General features: G+C 33.8%; 1 protein-coding gene across 1 annotated transcript in view; it reads left to right on the top strand.

Moving 5' to 3' along the window:
- TMTC2 (transmembrane O-mannosyltransferase targeting cadherins 2) overlaps positions 1-18,182 on the top strand; it is a gene marked incomplete at both ends in the record, with an annotated part of 369,620 nt that overhangs the window by 174,619 nt on the left and 176,819 nt on the right. The window contains one exon of the mRNA XM_084254525.1: positions 14,876-15,704. Within this exon, the coding sequence (XP_084110651.1) occupies positions 14,876-15,704 (829 nt within the window). The remainder of the gene's footprint in view (positions 1-14,875; positions 15,705-18,182) is intronic.

Here is an 18,182-nt window from a genome sequence, read left to right as displayed (position 1 = left end):
TGAGTTTCATACAAGTTGCATACATTTTACAAAGAACTTCCAAATTTGCTTTTTATCTTTATCTTCATCTTTAATGCTTCTGTCAAAAGAATATTAATCTTCCTCTTTTATAGTTGAGGAGATCTTGAGTTGTATAATTTGCTCAGATGACCCCAAGAGCTAAAGATCTTTTACTCTATTTTCCTGTTCTATATTTTAAAGTATTAGCAAACTCATTGAGCAGACATCTTCCATCCAGCTTGGTGTCAGTAGGAGGATCTCCTTTACCCTAGAATTTTGAAAATGAATTCTAGCCCAAACTTAACACTATGACAATTCTCTGGACACCGAATTCATTCAAAATAATCATACAAAATAAACTTTGGTAACAATTCCCCCTAAAGGAAGCCCAAGTAAGCAGAAGGTGGTTTCCAAGAATAACCAACTGTAGAGGTTCATAGCAGCTGTTAAAATGTATTTTCAGTTGAAATTTAGCTTGTAAAATAAGGGTACTTGAATTTTCCTTGATCATCCTGGATTTTTTTTTTTTGCAAATTACATAAAAAATTGAGGATATTTATTTAGTGCTCTAATTAATACAAAGGCCAAGCACTTTTATCATGGTGAGCAATCATAGGAAAAAAACTTAGAGATAAATACCAGTTTAATGATACTGGTGGTAGGGTGATGGTGTTTCTTGTATTTTCCTCTTGAATAATATGAATGGATTGGCTTTGGCAGTAATTTGATTATAAATATCTTGTTGATAAATGCATTGGTGATTGTGACATTTCAGTTGGGAAGTAGCAGAAAGTTTGCTAGTGTTATGTTACTGTGCTCTAGCTCTCATTCTGAAGTTTAAAAAAATCCACCATTTCATTCATTCTGAATGAGGAGCACTTCAGACAAACCCCATTAATTATTGGTTCAGAAAATTTAAAAAGTCTAGAATAACCTAAGTCTGCCAAGATTAGTGTGATTTTGGCATAAATTTTCCTTTTTTCAGACTCACCAAGCCAACAATCTCAAATCCTGAATGATCTGTAAATATATTCTAATAAGTACGGTTTTTCCTCTTAGCATAATCATGTATTTGGTTGTTTTTGAAGTTATTTTCGATTTTTTTGCAATGATTTTCCCTTTCGTAAATAAGCAGCAGGTTTAGAACAGAGCAGAATTTTTGATGCTTTAATAGTGACATGACCTGGGAGTTCTAATTTTTACCATTTTATAGCTCACCACATGTCAAATCTAGAGTTTCTTGACAATTGAATGAATTAATACATGGAAATTTCTGAGTGTTTGGCATATAGTAAGTGCTCAATTTGTGTATGCCATTTTTATTTTTATCCATTTTAAAATGGTTATTTTCACTGCAAATGGATTAATTTAAAAATGGGTGCCATAACAACTAAAAATGTGTTCCTGTTATTACTGTTTTAGAAGTAGAGTTCCTTAGAGGAATTTTAGTAAATGTAAATATTCCAATATTATTATGTAACATTTCAAGAATATTAGTCTTTTTTTATATTCATCAATTGTTGAATTTTGTTACTTATTGTACTATAACACTAAAGTACAAAGTGACTGTATTTTTAACAGGGATGATTAGAATTTAGATGAGAAACAATTTCCTCTCTAGGATCACAGTCACTGGATGGATGTATTTACAAAGGCTTTTTTCAGAGTCCATATTAGCATCCTTTTGAAGGAACTGGCATTGCTTTTACAATAATATCCCATCCCTCATATTCATAAACTCTTACATCTGTCTAATGTTATATTGTTTACAGTCTTCACCACAGAATGAATGAGTACTTCCATCACTTATTAAAAATCTTAGGGAGTGAAGAGGCTATTTTAAGTCTCTTCATTTGAGCCTAAGAAGTCCAGAAGCATTATGTAATTTGATTACTGTTTCCTTGTTCAGAGAACTTGAAAGTTTGATGAATAAGAGTCTTGTATTCCTCTTTTGCTTCTCTCTCTCTCTCTCTCCCCCGCCCTTTCTCCCCCTTTCTCCCCCACCCCCTTCCTTGGCCTGTATTTTCTATTCTTCGTTGACTAAAAATAGTCCTAAGGATTAGAAATTTCACCTGGCCTCATAGTTCAGTTATATTTAAATACATTTGAAATTTTTCACACTTCTCGGGCAGGCCTTATTTGCTACAGGAGCTTTCAATGCATTACCACTGTTCTAACTCTTCCAGTTGATATAGTCCCCACCAGGGGGAAAAAAAAAAAACAAAACTGTCAAACTATGGATACTCACATAAAATATCTAAGTTAAAGAAATGGTATTATTTTTTATAAATAAATCTTAAAAAATTTTAAAAAAGAAATGGTATTATTTTTGCAGTAAAGAAAGAATTGTAGTATTACCTAAGTATGTACACTTCAAAAAATCCCAGGAAAAATAACCTATTTGTGGACCTATGAGACACATAGACTAGAGATGAGGTTGGGCAATTTGATCTTTGTATCAATTCTGGTATAAACTGGCCTCATGTACTGTCTTCTAGTTCCTTTCTAGACTGCTGTCTTGGTTTGTTCTTTTTGTTCATTCAGTCATTTGCTCCCACTCATTTATATACTTATTCATTCATGTAGTTTTGGGTTCCTGCTCTGTGCCATGTGATGGTAGAGTTGCTGTGGATTGTGTACTTCATTAGGAAAACAGACACATCCTGCTCTCTAGAAAGTTGACTTCCTGTGGGAGCATGAGACTCACTTTCCTAAAACTGTAATAAACGTTAAGATTATGCATGCTGGTGTCACTTTGGGTCTTCACGTCAGACTTGACTTTTGTAATATATATCATTCATTTATGCCACCAGTTGTAAGACTCTAAAGCTTTGAGAAGACAGGGATTAATGTAGCTTGAAGAAATTGGAGAAGTCTAGTGGAAGAAGTAGCCAATGTTAGGTAGATGGGCATAAATTTGATTTACACCTAGACTAATACAGTCTAGGGAATTTTGAAGTTTAAACAATAAAGGTATCAATATTACTTAGGATTTTTGAAGTTTGGATACTAAAGGTGGGCTGTATTTTGGGCAACTTTGAATACAAGGCCCAAAGCATTGGAATTTAATTATTCATTGAAAATTATTGTAGAGCCTGATAAAAAATAGTGGTTAAAAATATAAATAAAGGGAATAAGTTCTATGCCGTGATACACAAAGAGAGGAAATTTCTAGTGCTGATCACCACTGAATAGATCTGTGTTCTTGGGAAGTACATTTAAGATCTGCGTAATATCTGTTTCCTCACAGCAAAATAAATGTGGAGATGCTCTCCAAGGTTCTGGGATTTCACAAATATAAATTTCTGATCTCTAGCTCTCTAGCATTTACCTACTTGTGGCTTTAAGAACTTTTCCTGTATAAGTTAATGACCTTTTGTGCCAGATATCACCTTAAGGTTGTAGAGGGTGAGGAACCTGGCTGTAAAGAAATATAAAGGTGGAGCTATGAACTGGCAACTGTGTGACTTAGGATACCTTAGTGCAGAGGACCCCAGACTGAGAAAAGAAATGGTTTTGAGTCCTAGTTCTACCCACTAGTTATTGGAATCTAAGCAGCATATTTCACCTTTCTGAGTTTTACCTGCCCTATCCTAAAATAGTAATGCACAAAGTTTGCAAACATCGTAAGGTTTGAGAAAGAATATTTGAGATAATATATGTAAAAACATTCTGTGAAGTGTTTAATAAACATTCACAATTAGGGTTACTACTAATAATAAATGATTTCCTCCATATTCCATAGTGAAATATAAAGACAGAAAAGAATGTTGTTCAGTAGGCTCTGTTCTCTTCACTATGCCAGACCTCATCTGGGAGTATATAAAATGACTTAACAGGTGTTTGAATTCATTAGGCAATTAAATACAATTCTCTCTTTCCCCATAATATCTGGTCTCGCACAGAAAAGCATAATGGAGCTTAATTTGTACTCACTTTAGCATAATATTTGAGTGACCTGCATTTGTTTAGCTTGTTGGAGGAAAAACAAGACATGTCGGTTGATTTGAGATATGTTACAAAATAAAACAAAAATGAATTTATTAGGAAATATAATCCTCACTGTAAAATTTCTGGTGTGTTTAGTTTAGAACTTATTACGGAAACTTACTCCAGAATGGAATTTCCTGATGTTACTTAAAAGGCAATGTTTATGTTCCAGAGACTAAATAAAGACTAGTGCATCTTGTGATTTTTATTATTTTTTTGGTTATCAAAATTTATAGTGCAGTGTTAAGATTGTTCATCCTTTTAATGAATGTTGGACTTGCCCATGGCACGGGGTACAGAGAGATTTTCTGCACTCTTGAATGGTGCTGGTGTTCATGGCAGTACTGAAGATGCCAAGCAGGGCACAGTAGCTGGGAACAGTGAAGAGGGGAGCTTTTGCGCAAGGACATGTTCAGTATGGAAGCAAAAAGCCAGAGCCTTCAGCAGGTATTTTAACCGATTCCTTCCACTTCCTCTCTGCTTAATCCAGACTTACTGAGTGCCAGTTATGCACCTGGAAAACACTCTTTGCTTGTCTCCCAGCAGGGTTCTGAGGGCCAGGAACCAGTCAAAAGTGATTGACACTTCAGTCAGAGAGTGTCCACTAAACCACAACTGTTCAAGCAAGCAGAATTCCCATTAGATGAATGCTTTTTGGACCTAATCCAATGATAATAATCTATTAAAACAAGTTGTCTAATCTTATGCGTTAACTTGAAAAGAGAAGTGGATGTGGGGTGAATTGCAAAATGTTTGCACGTGTAAGTTCAGTTTATTTAATTTTAAATAATTAGGGCATGGCAATGATTAGTGCTAATTGGAGCTGTGTCGACTGCAAGAATTATCCAAATATGTTTTGAAGACTCTTGAGAGATTTTTGCCATGAATCTTATTTAACAGTAGGTTTTTTTTTAAATTGATAGTGCTAAAAATCAAAGACACACAACTTAATGAAAAAAAAATAACAGATTTTAACCCAGTCTAAAATAAAGTGCTTTAATGATAGCTACAAGGCAGGACTAGCTTACAAAAGAAGATTAATGGGGAGCGTTTTAATGACTCTCAAAATACGGATTTAATAAATGCAGAATTTTTTTCCTAACTAATTTGAAGTAAGATCAAACTTTGGGTTTTCACTGAAGTCTTTTTAAGCTGGGGACAAATACTGCAGTGATGATGACACAGCTTTCGAGTGTTTCTGTTTCAAAAAACATTTTGTGAAATTGCCCATGAACCTTCTGAATGCTTCAATTTTTGTATATAATTATTAAAAATTAGTACATAATTACAATTTAATTTCAAACCTCGTATTTAAAAAGGAAAGAAAGAAATTAGATAGATGGCATTTACACAAAGATTCATCTGTTTAGATTTGTAGACATTACCAGTAAGCTCCAAAAATTGCATTTTGCCAACTTGCTTCTGGCAGGAAGACCCTTTTGGAGAGTCTATCAGAACAGAGTCTGATCTGAAAAACTTTTTCGTATTTTTGTTTGTTTCCCAAACATCTGACTCAGGGCCACTTTGCTGCTATATCAATCATCTCTATGACTGTGTAACATGAGTGTTATTCATAAGATAAGTATAATATGAGGGTCACCCTCCTGGTGATTCATTACAGCTCATAGAGGTATATGCATGTAAGAAATGGTTATTTGATGAGTCAAATATTAATTGGTGTGCTGAGAAAAGTTACCCTGTTGAGTTGTAATAAATACTTCCAGCTAGCTTTACTCTTTCCTTTTCAAAAAGAAATTCACTTTGAAGTAATAAGATGCATAGGTCTGGGGCCTCCCCGGTGGTGCAGCGGGTTGAGCGCCACTCTGTGAAGCTGTCCGCAGCCTCTGCAGTGTGGGTTTGATTCCCAGCCGACCGGGGAGAGGCCCAGATAGTGCAGCAGACCTCTCCTGCCTCGCCCGCTGTTCCCTTCATCAGTGTCTTCAGTCCATCTGCCTATTCTGCTGCCCGCTCTGTCTCTGGTGAATTCTCTCACCCTCCCGCACCTCTGACTGTACCCCAGTTCTTGTATAAATAAATAAATCTTTAAAAAAAAAGATGCATAGGTCTGAAAGATGGCTCTTCATTAACACCCCAACTGTAGTCTTTTCTCACATCATCCATCTCTAAACTCCTTGTTTTTTTTTTTTTTTTTTTGAACTAGCCTTAGGTTAGTGCTGATATCACTGCTTTGGTCCTCCGGTCCTCCTTACATTTCTTTACTTTATTAAAGGGAGCACACCAAATAGTCCACCCAACAATGATTTGGAGGTAACATTTTTTTTCTATAATAGATTCTAGTAGCCATCACTCCCTGTGCTACGCTGATGTAATTGAGAATTTGGCACGGTTGTTCGTTTAATTTGTTTTCTTTTAGGTAGGGTTGAGGGGGAAAATAGGTGGTGACCCTCTCTGCTTGCTCAGTAAGCACAGAATGTTCCACTCAGATGATTTTGTGAGGATTCTAGTTCTGTTTGATTCTGCTCTGAATGACCAGTAGTTGTAAAGCCCAAGTCCATGCCTCGGTGTTGCCTGGGAATTGCTGAATAGTTTCAATCACTGTATTTTGAAAGAAGAACTATAAAATTGATAGATGTTTTCCCAAGTGCAAATTTTCTTTCAAAAACTCTGCTTTTGAATAAAAAACATTATTTTAGAAATCAGTGTGTGACATTTCGAGAATAAAGACAAAAATCCACATGAGGAATGTGCAACTAAGAGGCTGCATTTTATCTATGAGAAAAGTAAATACTCATTTGTCCATTTTGACATTGAATTTGCTCTTTATAGTTAGCAGAACAAGTATAATTTCAGAGTGGGGCCATATTTCCACTTAAAAAAATTAAGCATTGAATTTAGGATTGTTGATGAAACCTACCTTTAAGGAATGTATTTTATTTGTATATATAAAATCTTTTTCCTATTGGTGTCTTTTGTATCTTTATAGGAAAACTCCCACACTCATTAAATAGCTGTCTATTATGATATCTTTGAGAGAAGAAGACTGTATCTTGGCCTCCCCACTGAGTGAAGTCTCATTATAATTTGTCTCTTTATGTTTCCAAAATGCTGGACTCACATGCTTAACTCATTAATGAGACTGGAACGCATCTCATAATGGCTGGTTTGTCGCAGTAAAGCCACACAGAGTTAAAAGAATGTTGCAGTTTAATCCATTGGCGCAGGAAATGCATTTGCAATGTAGTTTGCCCAGTTGAAGAGAGATCGATGGAAAGAGTTCCTTTTCCAAACTCAATTAATTTTGGGCTCTTTTATTTTGATTTCTCCTCCTATTTGTTGTACTCTTAAAGTAGAGGGAAAGGAGATGAATAAAAACCAAGTGTTTTGATAGTCAAAGAGAGGCGTCTTCTTTTGTTTAAAGCATTTTTTTTTTTTTGTTTCTCGGGTCACAAAGGATATTTTCTCCACATATTTTCTTCATAAAGGCCGGATTGTTTCGAGGCTAACCTGATTTGACCATAGCGCACTGCCCTGTGGGAAGTGTTAAACCTCTTATTTTAAGCTAAACAAGATTACTCTGAAGACTGGCATTCAGAGGTTTGCTTTTAATGTAATGGGTTAGGGGCTGTGGCGCACCCTTGCAGTTCCAGTAATTGAACTCTTGGGTACTTCAGTTTCTAATAGTTAGCTGTAGAAGGAGCTTGCCATGGGTACACAAGAAATTGCTAACTGCTTGATTTCCCTGTGTTAGCTTAATGAGGAAGAATGAGTCTCCATGCCAACAAAAACACCATAGCAATGGGTTTAGAAACATCTTTCCCTTGATACTTGCTTCTCATTTGAGGGCTTAGCATATGCTGCAAATGCTATGTAGTGTCAGATCAATACCAAACAGGACTTGAAATTAATATATCACCTCTCATGCACTAAATAAAAGCGACTGTGGTCTTTTATCCTGAATTTTACTTTATTCTCAATTTTTAAAGATTAATTTTGGAGGCCGATAACATGGAATGTTACACTAATGTTGGTGTTAATTTTCAATTGTTCATTTTTGCTCACAGTTTTCAGATAATGATCTATCAGGCCCCATCGATTTAATTTCATTACTAAAAGCATTTAATTTCATTACTAAAAGCATTTAAAGTCTTTAAATAGACTTTATATTTTAAAACAATTTTTTTAAGTGTGCAGAATACCTGAGAAGGTAGAAATGAGTCCCCATATAATTCACATATAGTTTTGTCTACTACTGACACTGACATCTTGCATTGGTTTAGCTTATATGTTACAATTAGTGAGTCAGTGCTGATATGCTGTTATTAACTAAAGTTCATAACCTACTCAGATTCCTTTATTTTTACTTAATGTCCTTCTCTTGTTCCAAGAGGCCATTTAGAATGCCACAATGCAATTATTTGTCAGATCTTTAGTCGTTATGACAACTCCTCAGACTTCATTTTTGATAACCTTGACAGTTTTGAGAATTCCTAGTGTGTGGAATGTTCTCTCTCAGAGTTTGCTGATATTTTTCTCATGATTAGACTGTATTTATGGGTTATAAGAGGAAGAACATGGGTACAGTGACTTTTTTAAAATCACAGAATATCAAGGGCACATACTGACCGTATGAGTGATCACTGCTGCTGCTGACTTTTATCACCTGACAGTGTTTTTCAGGTTCCTCCATGCCTATGCATGACCTGTCTATAGAGTGGGGAATTATGTCACCCTCCTGAGAGTAGAGGATATATATATATATATATATATATATATATATATATATATGAGATTTGTCTCTTTTCCCTAATTATATATTGTATCTTTTGCTTACCAGTGTGGATGTAATGGTATTTATTTTATGTTTTTGGTTTTAAAACAATACTACTTATTTCGTTGCTCACGTTTTTCCAATTTTAGCCATTGGGAACTCTAACGCTTTGTCACATATTTTTGTCAGTGTGTGTATGTGAATGTTTGTTTTGAACACTTCTGTACTTTTTAGCACTATAAGATGTTACAGGCTCATCTTATGTATTTCCTACGCCAATCATAAAACCTGTCCTTTAATCCAAGGAGCCCTGGTCCCTGTTTCTGAAAAATAGTATTAGAAAGATGTAGACACTATGTAACACCATTTAAGAAATAAAACAAATTTTAAGGAAAATCTCTTTCAAATATAAGTAAATGAAAGAAGCATATATGGTCATCTTAGGTTTCCTATTTATATTACATCTTAAAAATTTAAAAAAAAATCCCAAATAAAATTTCCATTTTTCAAATATTAGCTATTATAATATGCATGAATAAATATTATAAGGATTTTCAAATAGACCGTGTTTGAAATTGGAATAAAAAATATCTACTCTGGTAACCCTTTATTACTAAGTGAACAAAGATATGTTTAATTTTAAACTTTGGTTAAATATCATGTGTTGATTTATAAGATACATGAAATAATAATTTGATACTCTTTGCATTTTTATATAACCGTATTCTCCCTTGGTGAAGACTGTTTTTGGTAAATTATAATTTGCTTTAAAAAAATCTTTAAATTTTCATTAGCAAATTTAAATCTTTAATTGATCTGGATATACTAATGCTCTCTGGTGGATGTTTGTGGTGGGAATTCTTAATATTATGGTATATTATAAAGTCAGCTTGCATAAATGAAAGAATTTCTTATCATCTAAAATGCTGAATATCTAATGACTTTTTATGCCTTTAATATTTAAATTCCTTCCTCACAAACACTGGATATATCCATCAGTTGAATCTCTCAGTACCTTAGTAAATCAGACATTAAAATTCTCTTGTCTATTCATTGGTATATATGAATTTGTTATATAGAGGTAATTATTAATAAGAAAACTTTTCTTTTGAAGAAAACAGAACTACCTTGGCAACTTGGTTGTAGCAAACATGTGTTAATCACATGAATATGTTCTAGAAACAGTTATTAACTATACTTTTAGCCATGTATTCCTCCTGTCACATATTCAGAAAAATGTGCTTTTATATTCGTGTTTTGAGGTGAGTATGCATTGAGAACTATTTTAGACAGGAGGGCAGCTCAGAAAAATCCCATATTATTGATGTAAGAAAATCTTATGACTCCAATAATGAATGGTAGATATAAAATAGAGGATACTAGATTTTTGTTATGTCTGGATAGTGTTTTCACTCAGTTATTCTTACAACTTTCAGATACTGATTTTTATCTACTTCATTATTACAATTCTACTATCATTGCCAAGGGCTTAATTTGGAATTAAATGAGCCTTATGCTTAAGTAATTTATTTTCATTAGTTTGCCAAAAAGTGAGTCTCACGATGGTTTTAATACTCTAAGGCAGAATGTTTACATTTTTCTTTCATTGAATCTAAAATATTCCTTTTGGTTTCATTTTTGTCCTAGAAAAATTTAAGGTGAGAAGACATTATTGAAGCTGCCTTCATGAATGGCAGTTTTCCTGGAATAATAGAGAAAGGAACTGCTATACTTGATTATTGCTTAATTCTTATGCTATACTCTTAAACAAAGACTTCCATAGAAGAAAATAATTCACTATGGGGCTTCTATAAAGGTTGCTAATAATTAATACATCAGGGTCTTCTCATTACATTTGTCTTCATAGTTTAGATGGTATATGGAGAATTTTAATTTTTTTTCTTAAATTTCTCATTTTTTTTTATTTAGCTATCCTATAATTGCCTATGTAGGACAGTTGCAGAAAATCCCCCTAAAATTTGTAATTAGAAATATATAATTTCTTTCTTTTAAAGTGGTGATTAGAAGTGAGCCTTTTCCCAGTTCCCTTTTTTTACATTTTAAGTGGACAAGTTTATTAGGAAAAGGAAAGGAGAGAAAACACTTGCATAGACACGAGGGGGCCGAGACTCCCTTTTCATTTAAAGAACATTAAAAGAAGATGACTAATATTCGATTTGAAAAAAAAAAAAAACTGATTTTCATAAAGCAGATCATATAGTTTAAAAAATTAGTAATCAAATTAAAACAAAGTTACCCTTTCCATTAATAATTGATGTGAAATGTGTCTGATAATTTTTGTAGGGATATAATATTTTCTTATTCTACATTTGGAATGGAGTTCTACTGAGGAAAATGTTACTTTCAGAAAAAAAGGTCATTGCTTTTTGTGTACTTTTCATGAGAAAAAAAGATGGAAGCAGGCAGAAAATGTTGTAATACAAAGGTGACAAAGTCAAATTTCTGTTTGTGATGACAAGTTATTTTAAAATGGTCTTGAAAATGTGCAATACTGTTTAATTTATGAACCTTCATGGGGCATTGGGAATGAGAATTTATAACAGATTTGAAATGTGTGAGATAATGATAGGTAGAAACTGACTTTTGGTTTGAGGGTCAGAGTTATTTTAAGAATTATTTATGTGAATGCCTACAAATGTCAGGCTCTGTATTAACTTTTGGGGATTCAAAGATGTGATAATTATTATATCCCCAGATCTATGAGAACTTTTGTCTAATACTGAAATTTTATGCAGTATTTTAATCCAATTTTCTTATGAGTTAAGGAATTTACTACCAAAGTTAAGGTAAAAGGATCACAAAATAATTGTCTGTAGATTGAGTAGGAAGATAAAAAAGCATTTTTTTGGTGTTGAGAGACAATAATCATAAAATGATAGCTTCATTAAAATTAAATATAGACATATGCAGGAACTAATATATCAGATACTTATATACCCATAATCAGAATTTAGATTTGTTAACATTACTATCACTGTTTCAAAAAAATCTAACCCAGGATGTGTAAGTTTAGCATACCATATTGTCAAAACTTTTTGTTTTTTTCCAACTAATTTTTAGGAGCTGTGAGTTAATGGAGACTATTCATAAATTTGAAGACATCTTTGTCTCTTCTTGGTTGGTTCACCTGCTGCCTTTGCCCTAGAGATTTTATCCTTTCATGTTTGATATAGTTATTTCTAGACACCAGAAAACAAAAACTATACATATATTTGTATGCTTTTGTGAAAAATATGTGGTGTTTTTTCCTGAATAGCCATATGATTTTATAATATGCATAATTTGCAACAAATTTTTTCTCTAGTTATTTTACTATGTCATTTGCCATAATAGCAATATAGTCTTTAATGTTATATATGTGTATATATATCTGTATATCTTATGTATCACATATCGTTTATAAATATGATTTATTCTCTTTAATTGCCTTTTAAATTCAACTCATATGGATATACTATTTATTTCCACATTGTTCTAGTGAAGTTTTTCGCTATTTTTGCTTTAACGACAAAGCTGCATTTAGATTTAAGAAGTTAGATTCTTTTCACATTCATTTTCATTTTAGTTAAACATACAAAAAAAGTATTATTTATCTTTTTGCTGAACTTCCTGTCTATATTTCAAATGTTTTCTTTTCTATTGTATTGGTTGCCTTTTATGAATTTTAATTACATTATTTTTTTCTGGGAATAAATCCTCTGCCTCCGGTATATTACAACACAATTTAAATATAATATTTCAACCCTAAATTCTATTTATTACAAAGATTTTAATTTTGTTGTAACTTGAAATTCAGGACACTTATTTATTACATTAAGAATTCAGTTTGTCCAAAACTGGGAAAAGCATTATATGTTTCATTATGGTGTATTCATTTGGAATGAGGAAGATTTGAGAGAGAAAAATGTTTTGTGAAATGAAAACCAGAGTCCCCCACTATTTTTGTTGTCAGTGCTTAGAAGCAGACTTGTATAGATATGTGATAATTCTTAAACGTGGCTGCATTAAAGTCACCTTTGGAGATTTTAGACCAGGACACCAAAAGTTCACAGTTGATACCAACAGTACTTTAAGTTAGGTAGTATGATTCTTTTCCTCCAGAAGTGTTTTTCTAGTTAGAATACAGAAAACTGCAGGAGCACAACCTCTTGTTTCTCTTCTGACAGCCATGCATACAGTACCTGGTAGAAAAATACCTGTCTGACAGCCTGCCCCGTACAGCAATCTTAAAGATGTGTTGAATGAACTGATTATGTTTTTGTTATTTAATTGCAATTACTTTTAATGTTCCTACCAGAGGACATACTGAGATCATCGTTTAGTTTACCAGATATTTGAGTCTCCTCTTCTATGTGTGGAATTTCACTTAATTGTAAATTTCAAGTCTATATTGGCAGTTCATTGGTGCTCTGATTCCTTAGCTCAGAAATACATGTGCTGAATCAACTGGGCACACCAACCTAAGATGAAAGAAATGCTGAGACTTACCTGCATCATCATTGGGCTCCTCACTGTAGCTCAATAAAAATTTCTTAATTTGATTTTATCCATAAATCAGAACACTGAAACTAAAATTCATGAATAAAACCTTTCTGTACTTTTTTTTTTTCATTGTATTTTAGAGACTCTCCACCCCAGAAACAGTGAATGAGATTAGAAGAGAGATTTGGTTTTATCAGAATCCTATCTTCATAGGTACTTATATTTTAAAAATATTCTAGAGACTGCATTAAAGAAATTGAAAGTTGTGATTTCAAATATAGGTTGATACTTGAAAAAGTGATACCCAATCAAACTGTCCACTCTAAACATTTTAACATCACTTCTCTTTGACCTATTAGTTCAGTTTTCCTTTAATAGTATCTTTATTTAGCCCTTTCAGACATTGCCATTAAGTTAGAATGAGTGTATGAGAGCATTTTACTTTAGAACCTTAGTGTTTCTTGATCTTAGCAGTTATGTCAGTGGTTCAAATGGAAGCTGTATTTTGGAAAATATTTTTAAAAATGTAAAGTGTTGCATAAATCCATGCTAGTATTTGATACTTGCAGTTTTTTTTATCTTACTTTCTCAGCATTTAGACTTCTTATATTTACCAGTAATGTGTTTTCTTTACTTGCATTTTTATTATGTAGTTTATTGCCTTTAAATATTCCCCCACCCTACTACAAACTACAATAATTTTGATCCCACTTTCAATCTCTGTGTATTACTTTGATAACTTAGTAGAAAATAACTGCTAAATATGTTTTTATTAAAAATAAATGAATGAGGTATATATACAATGTCTGAATGTGGGCAATAGGAGTTCCTATTACCAGTGGCTCATCAAAGATGGGCTAGGATGTTGTACACTGCATCTTCAGGGCTTAGTTTGTTTGAGGTCACTAAATTCTTACTTGGATAAAAGAGTTTGCCAGGAAACTCGTTAATATGGATGCTCTTTGGCCTTTATTCTTTCTCTTAAAGTAAGTAAGTCCATTATTAAAGTCATTTTACTTTTAAAAATTGCCATCAACATGAAAAATTTGGGATTCATGGGGAGTGTTACTAAATGTTTGATGTCACTGATGTCAGTGACCATATGGGTCAGCAGGTGAAGGCCAATTAATAAATTCTGCAAGGAAATACAAGACAACGAAATGGAAACTGGCAGAGATATAGCTGAGTGCTATTCTTACTTTAGAGCTGAGCTGAATGCTGTCATATCCCTTATATTTGGCATACTTGGTCTTTATTTTCCCTTAGAATCAAAACTATAAAGTGAAAGACAACAGTTATTAAAAGCAGTGGGTTAAGTACTTCTCATTCATGGTCTCATTTTGATCTGATACCAATTCTGTGCAAGAATTTGCAGAAGTCAGGTAATTGCAGATTTGCTTGTTAATATTTCAGAGAAGAACCAAAGAAAAGATATTCATCAAAAGTTACATACAAAGTAGGACCTCACAGACTTTTTTTATATTAAAATTCTCCTGAGCATGCTTAGAAGATGACGATGAACTGTTTGAGACATAGTGCCATTTTTTTTTTAAACTGCCCATTTCAAAATGTTTCTTATCTAAATGTTAAGTGAAATGTTCCCATGCTATCATAATGATGATCTTAATTTTGTCCTCTCTCTTTCATTTTCAGAGGAAGAACTTTTCTCTTTTCCTCAGCATTAGTTTGTTAATTTTCTGGGGGACCTCCCTTTTGGGTGCTCGTTTATACTGGATGGGAAACAAACCACCAAGCTTTTCCAATTCTGACAACCCAGCTGCTGATTCGGACAGCCTCCTGGCACGCACGCTCACCTTCTTCTACTTGCCAACCAAGAACCTCTGGCTGTTGCTATGTCCGGATACCCTCAGTTTTGATTGGTCAATGGATGCAGTGCCTCTGCTCAAAACAATTTGTGATTGGAGAAACCTACATACTGTGGCCTTCTATATCGGACTTCTTCTCCTTGCCTACTATGGTTTGAAGAGCCCCAGTGTGCAAAGAGAATGCAATGGGAAATTTGTAACAAATGGCAAGCAGAATACAAATGGACATAGCTGCCATTCAGATGTGGAGTACCGGAACTCAGAAATTAAGCCCAATTTTGGTTCCAAAATAGAAAATGGAATTAAAAGTAATGTAGCACAGAGAACACAACTTCCTTCTACCGAGAACATTGTTGTTCTGTCTTTATCTTTGTTAATAATCCCCTTTGTTCCTGCCACGAACCTGTTTTTCTATGTCGGCTTTGTAATTGCAGAGCGAGTATTATATATTCCAAGTATGGGCTTCTGCCTCCTCATTACTGTGGGTGCCAGGGCCCTTTATGTCAAAGTCCAAAAGCGGTTTCTCAAGAGCTTGATTTTTTATGCTACAGCTACATTAATTGTTTTCTATGGAATCAAGACTGCAATAAGGAATGGAGACTGGCAGAATGAAGAAATGCTGTACAGGTCAGGGATCAAAGTAAACCCAGCTAAAGGTAATATTTTATGTTTTTGCCTGAACTGTTTACTCTTTGCTTTTTTATACTTTTGCTTCTTGCCTTAAAACATGATATTTAGGAAGAATATTTTTGCAATATCCTTGTCTTTTTTTTCCAAAGCAGGATAAGAGATTAGTTGTACAACCAATTTACCGACATCCAGTACTCCATATTTGGAATAGAAATGTATTATGTTTGTGAATGCATTTGTCTATGGGAATAGAATTCCTATTTTGGAAAAATATCAACTATCGTAAGAATGAAAAAAACTTTCTTTCATATTTTTAAATACTGATGGCAACATCATTGTTATCTTCATATAGTAAGTCAGGTCACCCTGCTTAAGTATCTGTCAGCTCTTCTGTTTTTCAAGCGCTGCCTGAGAAAATACCAGGAAACTAACATTGACATCTTTCAAAGATTAGGAGGTAAGACTACCTCTGAATCTTGAATTTGTGTCTCTAGGTGTCAGTGTGTACGCATGCAAGTGTGAGTCACCCTTAGTTTTGAAGAAACCAACTATTCTGAGTATTGCTGAATAGTTACCACCTTCTTAAGAGATCTTGAGTTACGTAGGGAAATAAGCTTTTCTCTATACAATAGGATCTATCATCCTTTTCATTATTGTTTTTGATTTAGAAAATTATTTTCGCCAATCTCAGAATATATAGCTAGAATAGAAAGTAGTCTCCTTTAAAGCGTGAATTAATTGGCAAAATCTGGTTTAGACAGTTCAATGGAGATGAGAGCCAGAGAGACCTGAATGAAAATAAGCATACATTTTTAGTGTGGAAATATATGATAGTAAATAGTGCCATATGTTCTTGCTATTCATAAGCCATATTTTAGTTATTTACATTTGAATTATAATTGCTTACCTAGTATTTGAACTGGATTTTTTCTACTTTTTCTAACACAATTATGTATCCGGCTAAAAGTGTGAAACTATTCCAATATGCAGTGGCCTACTGATATGTATCAAGAAATACATCTAAAAGTTCAAGACTCCCCAGAAGCCATCTGATATCCCTTTCTGATTGTCAATTAAGTTGAGTTCAGTGAGCATTTACATGTTCCTTTAAGATAAGGAACTAATTGTTTGTACTTGAAATGTTTATAGATTGCAGGGATTTTAATGGGGAGTGAAAACATTAAAAGTGAGCTAGTACGTAGTAAATGATTCCATAGTTCACAAGGAACTATCTTTACTATTTGGCATTTCTAGTAGTGAATGTTGCAGTTTATTGAATACTGAACCCAAATCTTGCTGTAAAAATTGTTGCAGCAGTTCTCACACATGCTTTAAAGTTAGTTTTTCTCCCTTGTAAATTTAAGTACATAAAGTAAGACTGTGTTGCCAGTTTATGTTCCTGCTGTTAAAAACATACTTGGTAAGGAATTCAAAGAAAAGAAAACCCGGGATTTTATTTATATCACAGAGTGGTTCAGTTATTGGTTAAGTTTCAGGTTAAGCAACTGTAACAAAGAGCCAAGATAACTTCAGCTTAAATAAGATAGGAGCTTTGTTCTTTCCTATAGCAAACTCAGTTTGTGCAGCCCATAGCAGATAAGATGGCGCCATGGGTTTTAAGGGTCCAGGTTCTTTCTCTTATGCCTGTTCATGTGATCCAGGAAAGCTCATTATCACATCACCACTTCAGCTAACAGGAAGAAAGGGCAAGTGGTGGGTGTACCCATTTCTTTGAGAGCATATCACAGAAATTGCACATGCCATGTGTGCTAACACACTGATGGCCACACCTCGCTGTGAGGAAGGCTGGGAAATATTATCTTTAGTCTAACATTTTTCTAACATTATGCTAACATCTAAACTAAATACCCAGCCAAATTTCATAACTCTTCTAGAAGTGGAGGCCAGATGCTAGAGCATAAATAGCAGTCTCTGTCCCAGAGTAAGCAAAAACATATTGTTAACTCCTAGATATTTTCCAGCACTAGCTAACATTACTATAATTATGGGTAAGTTATTCTGGTGACAGGATTAAAATGTGTGATCCTTTTTTTCATTCATCCATTCAGTCAGTACAGCAATGATTAAATATATCCTGTTTTCCAATAAATTTCCTTGTGTCCTTCCTAATAAGTGCTGTAGTATTTAGGCACTTCAGATATTATTAAATGAATACACAATTGACATTTAACACATCAAAAATTGAATTGAGCCCCTACCCCACCACCTATACCATGGCCAGCAGTTTTACTTGATGCCTTTTACCATCTCATTTGATGGCTACACCATTTTCCCCAACAGACATGGCCACACTATGATGTCATGTATATTGCCTCTATTTTTCACACCCTACATTAATTTCATCAATAAATCCTCCTTGCTCTATCTTCGTAAGTATATCTAGAATTTGACTTCTGTTTACCACCTCTACTGCTATTACCATGACCCATGTCAACATCATGTCATTGGGTTATTGCTAAAGGCCTCTTACCTGATTTCCCTGA

The sequence above is a fragment of the Talpa europaea genome (genome assembly GCF_964194135.1).
Source record: "Talpa europaea genome assembly, chromosome: 15".
NCBI lineage: Eukaryota > Metazoa > Chordata > Mammalia > Eulipotyphla > Talpidae > Talpa > Talpa europaea.
This window is presented reverse-complemented; position numbering and strand designations above follow the sequence as displayed.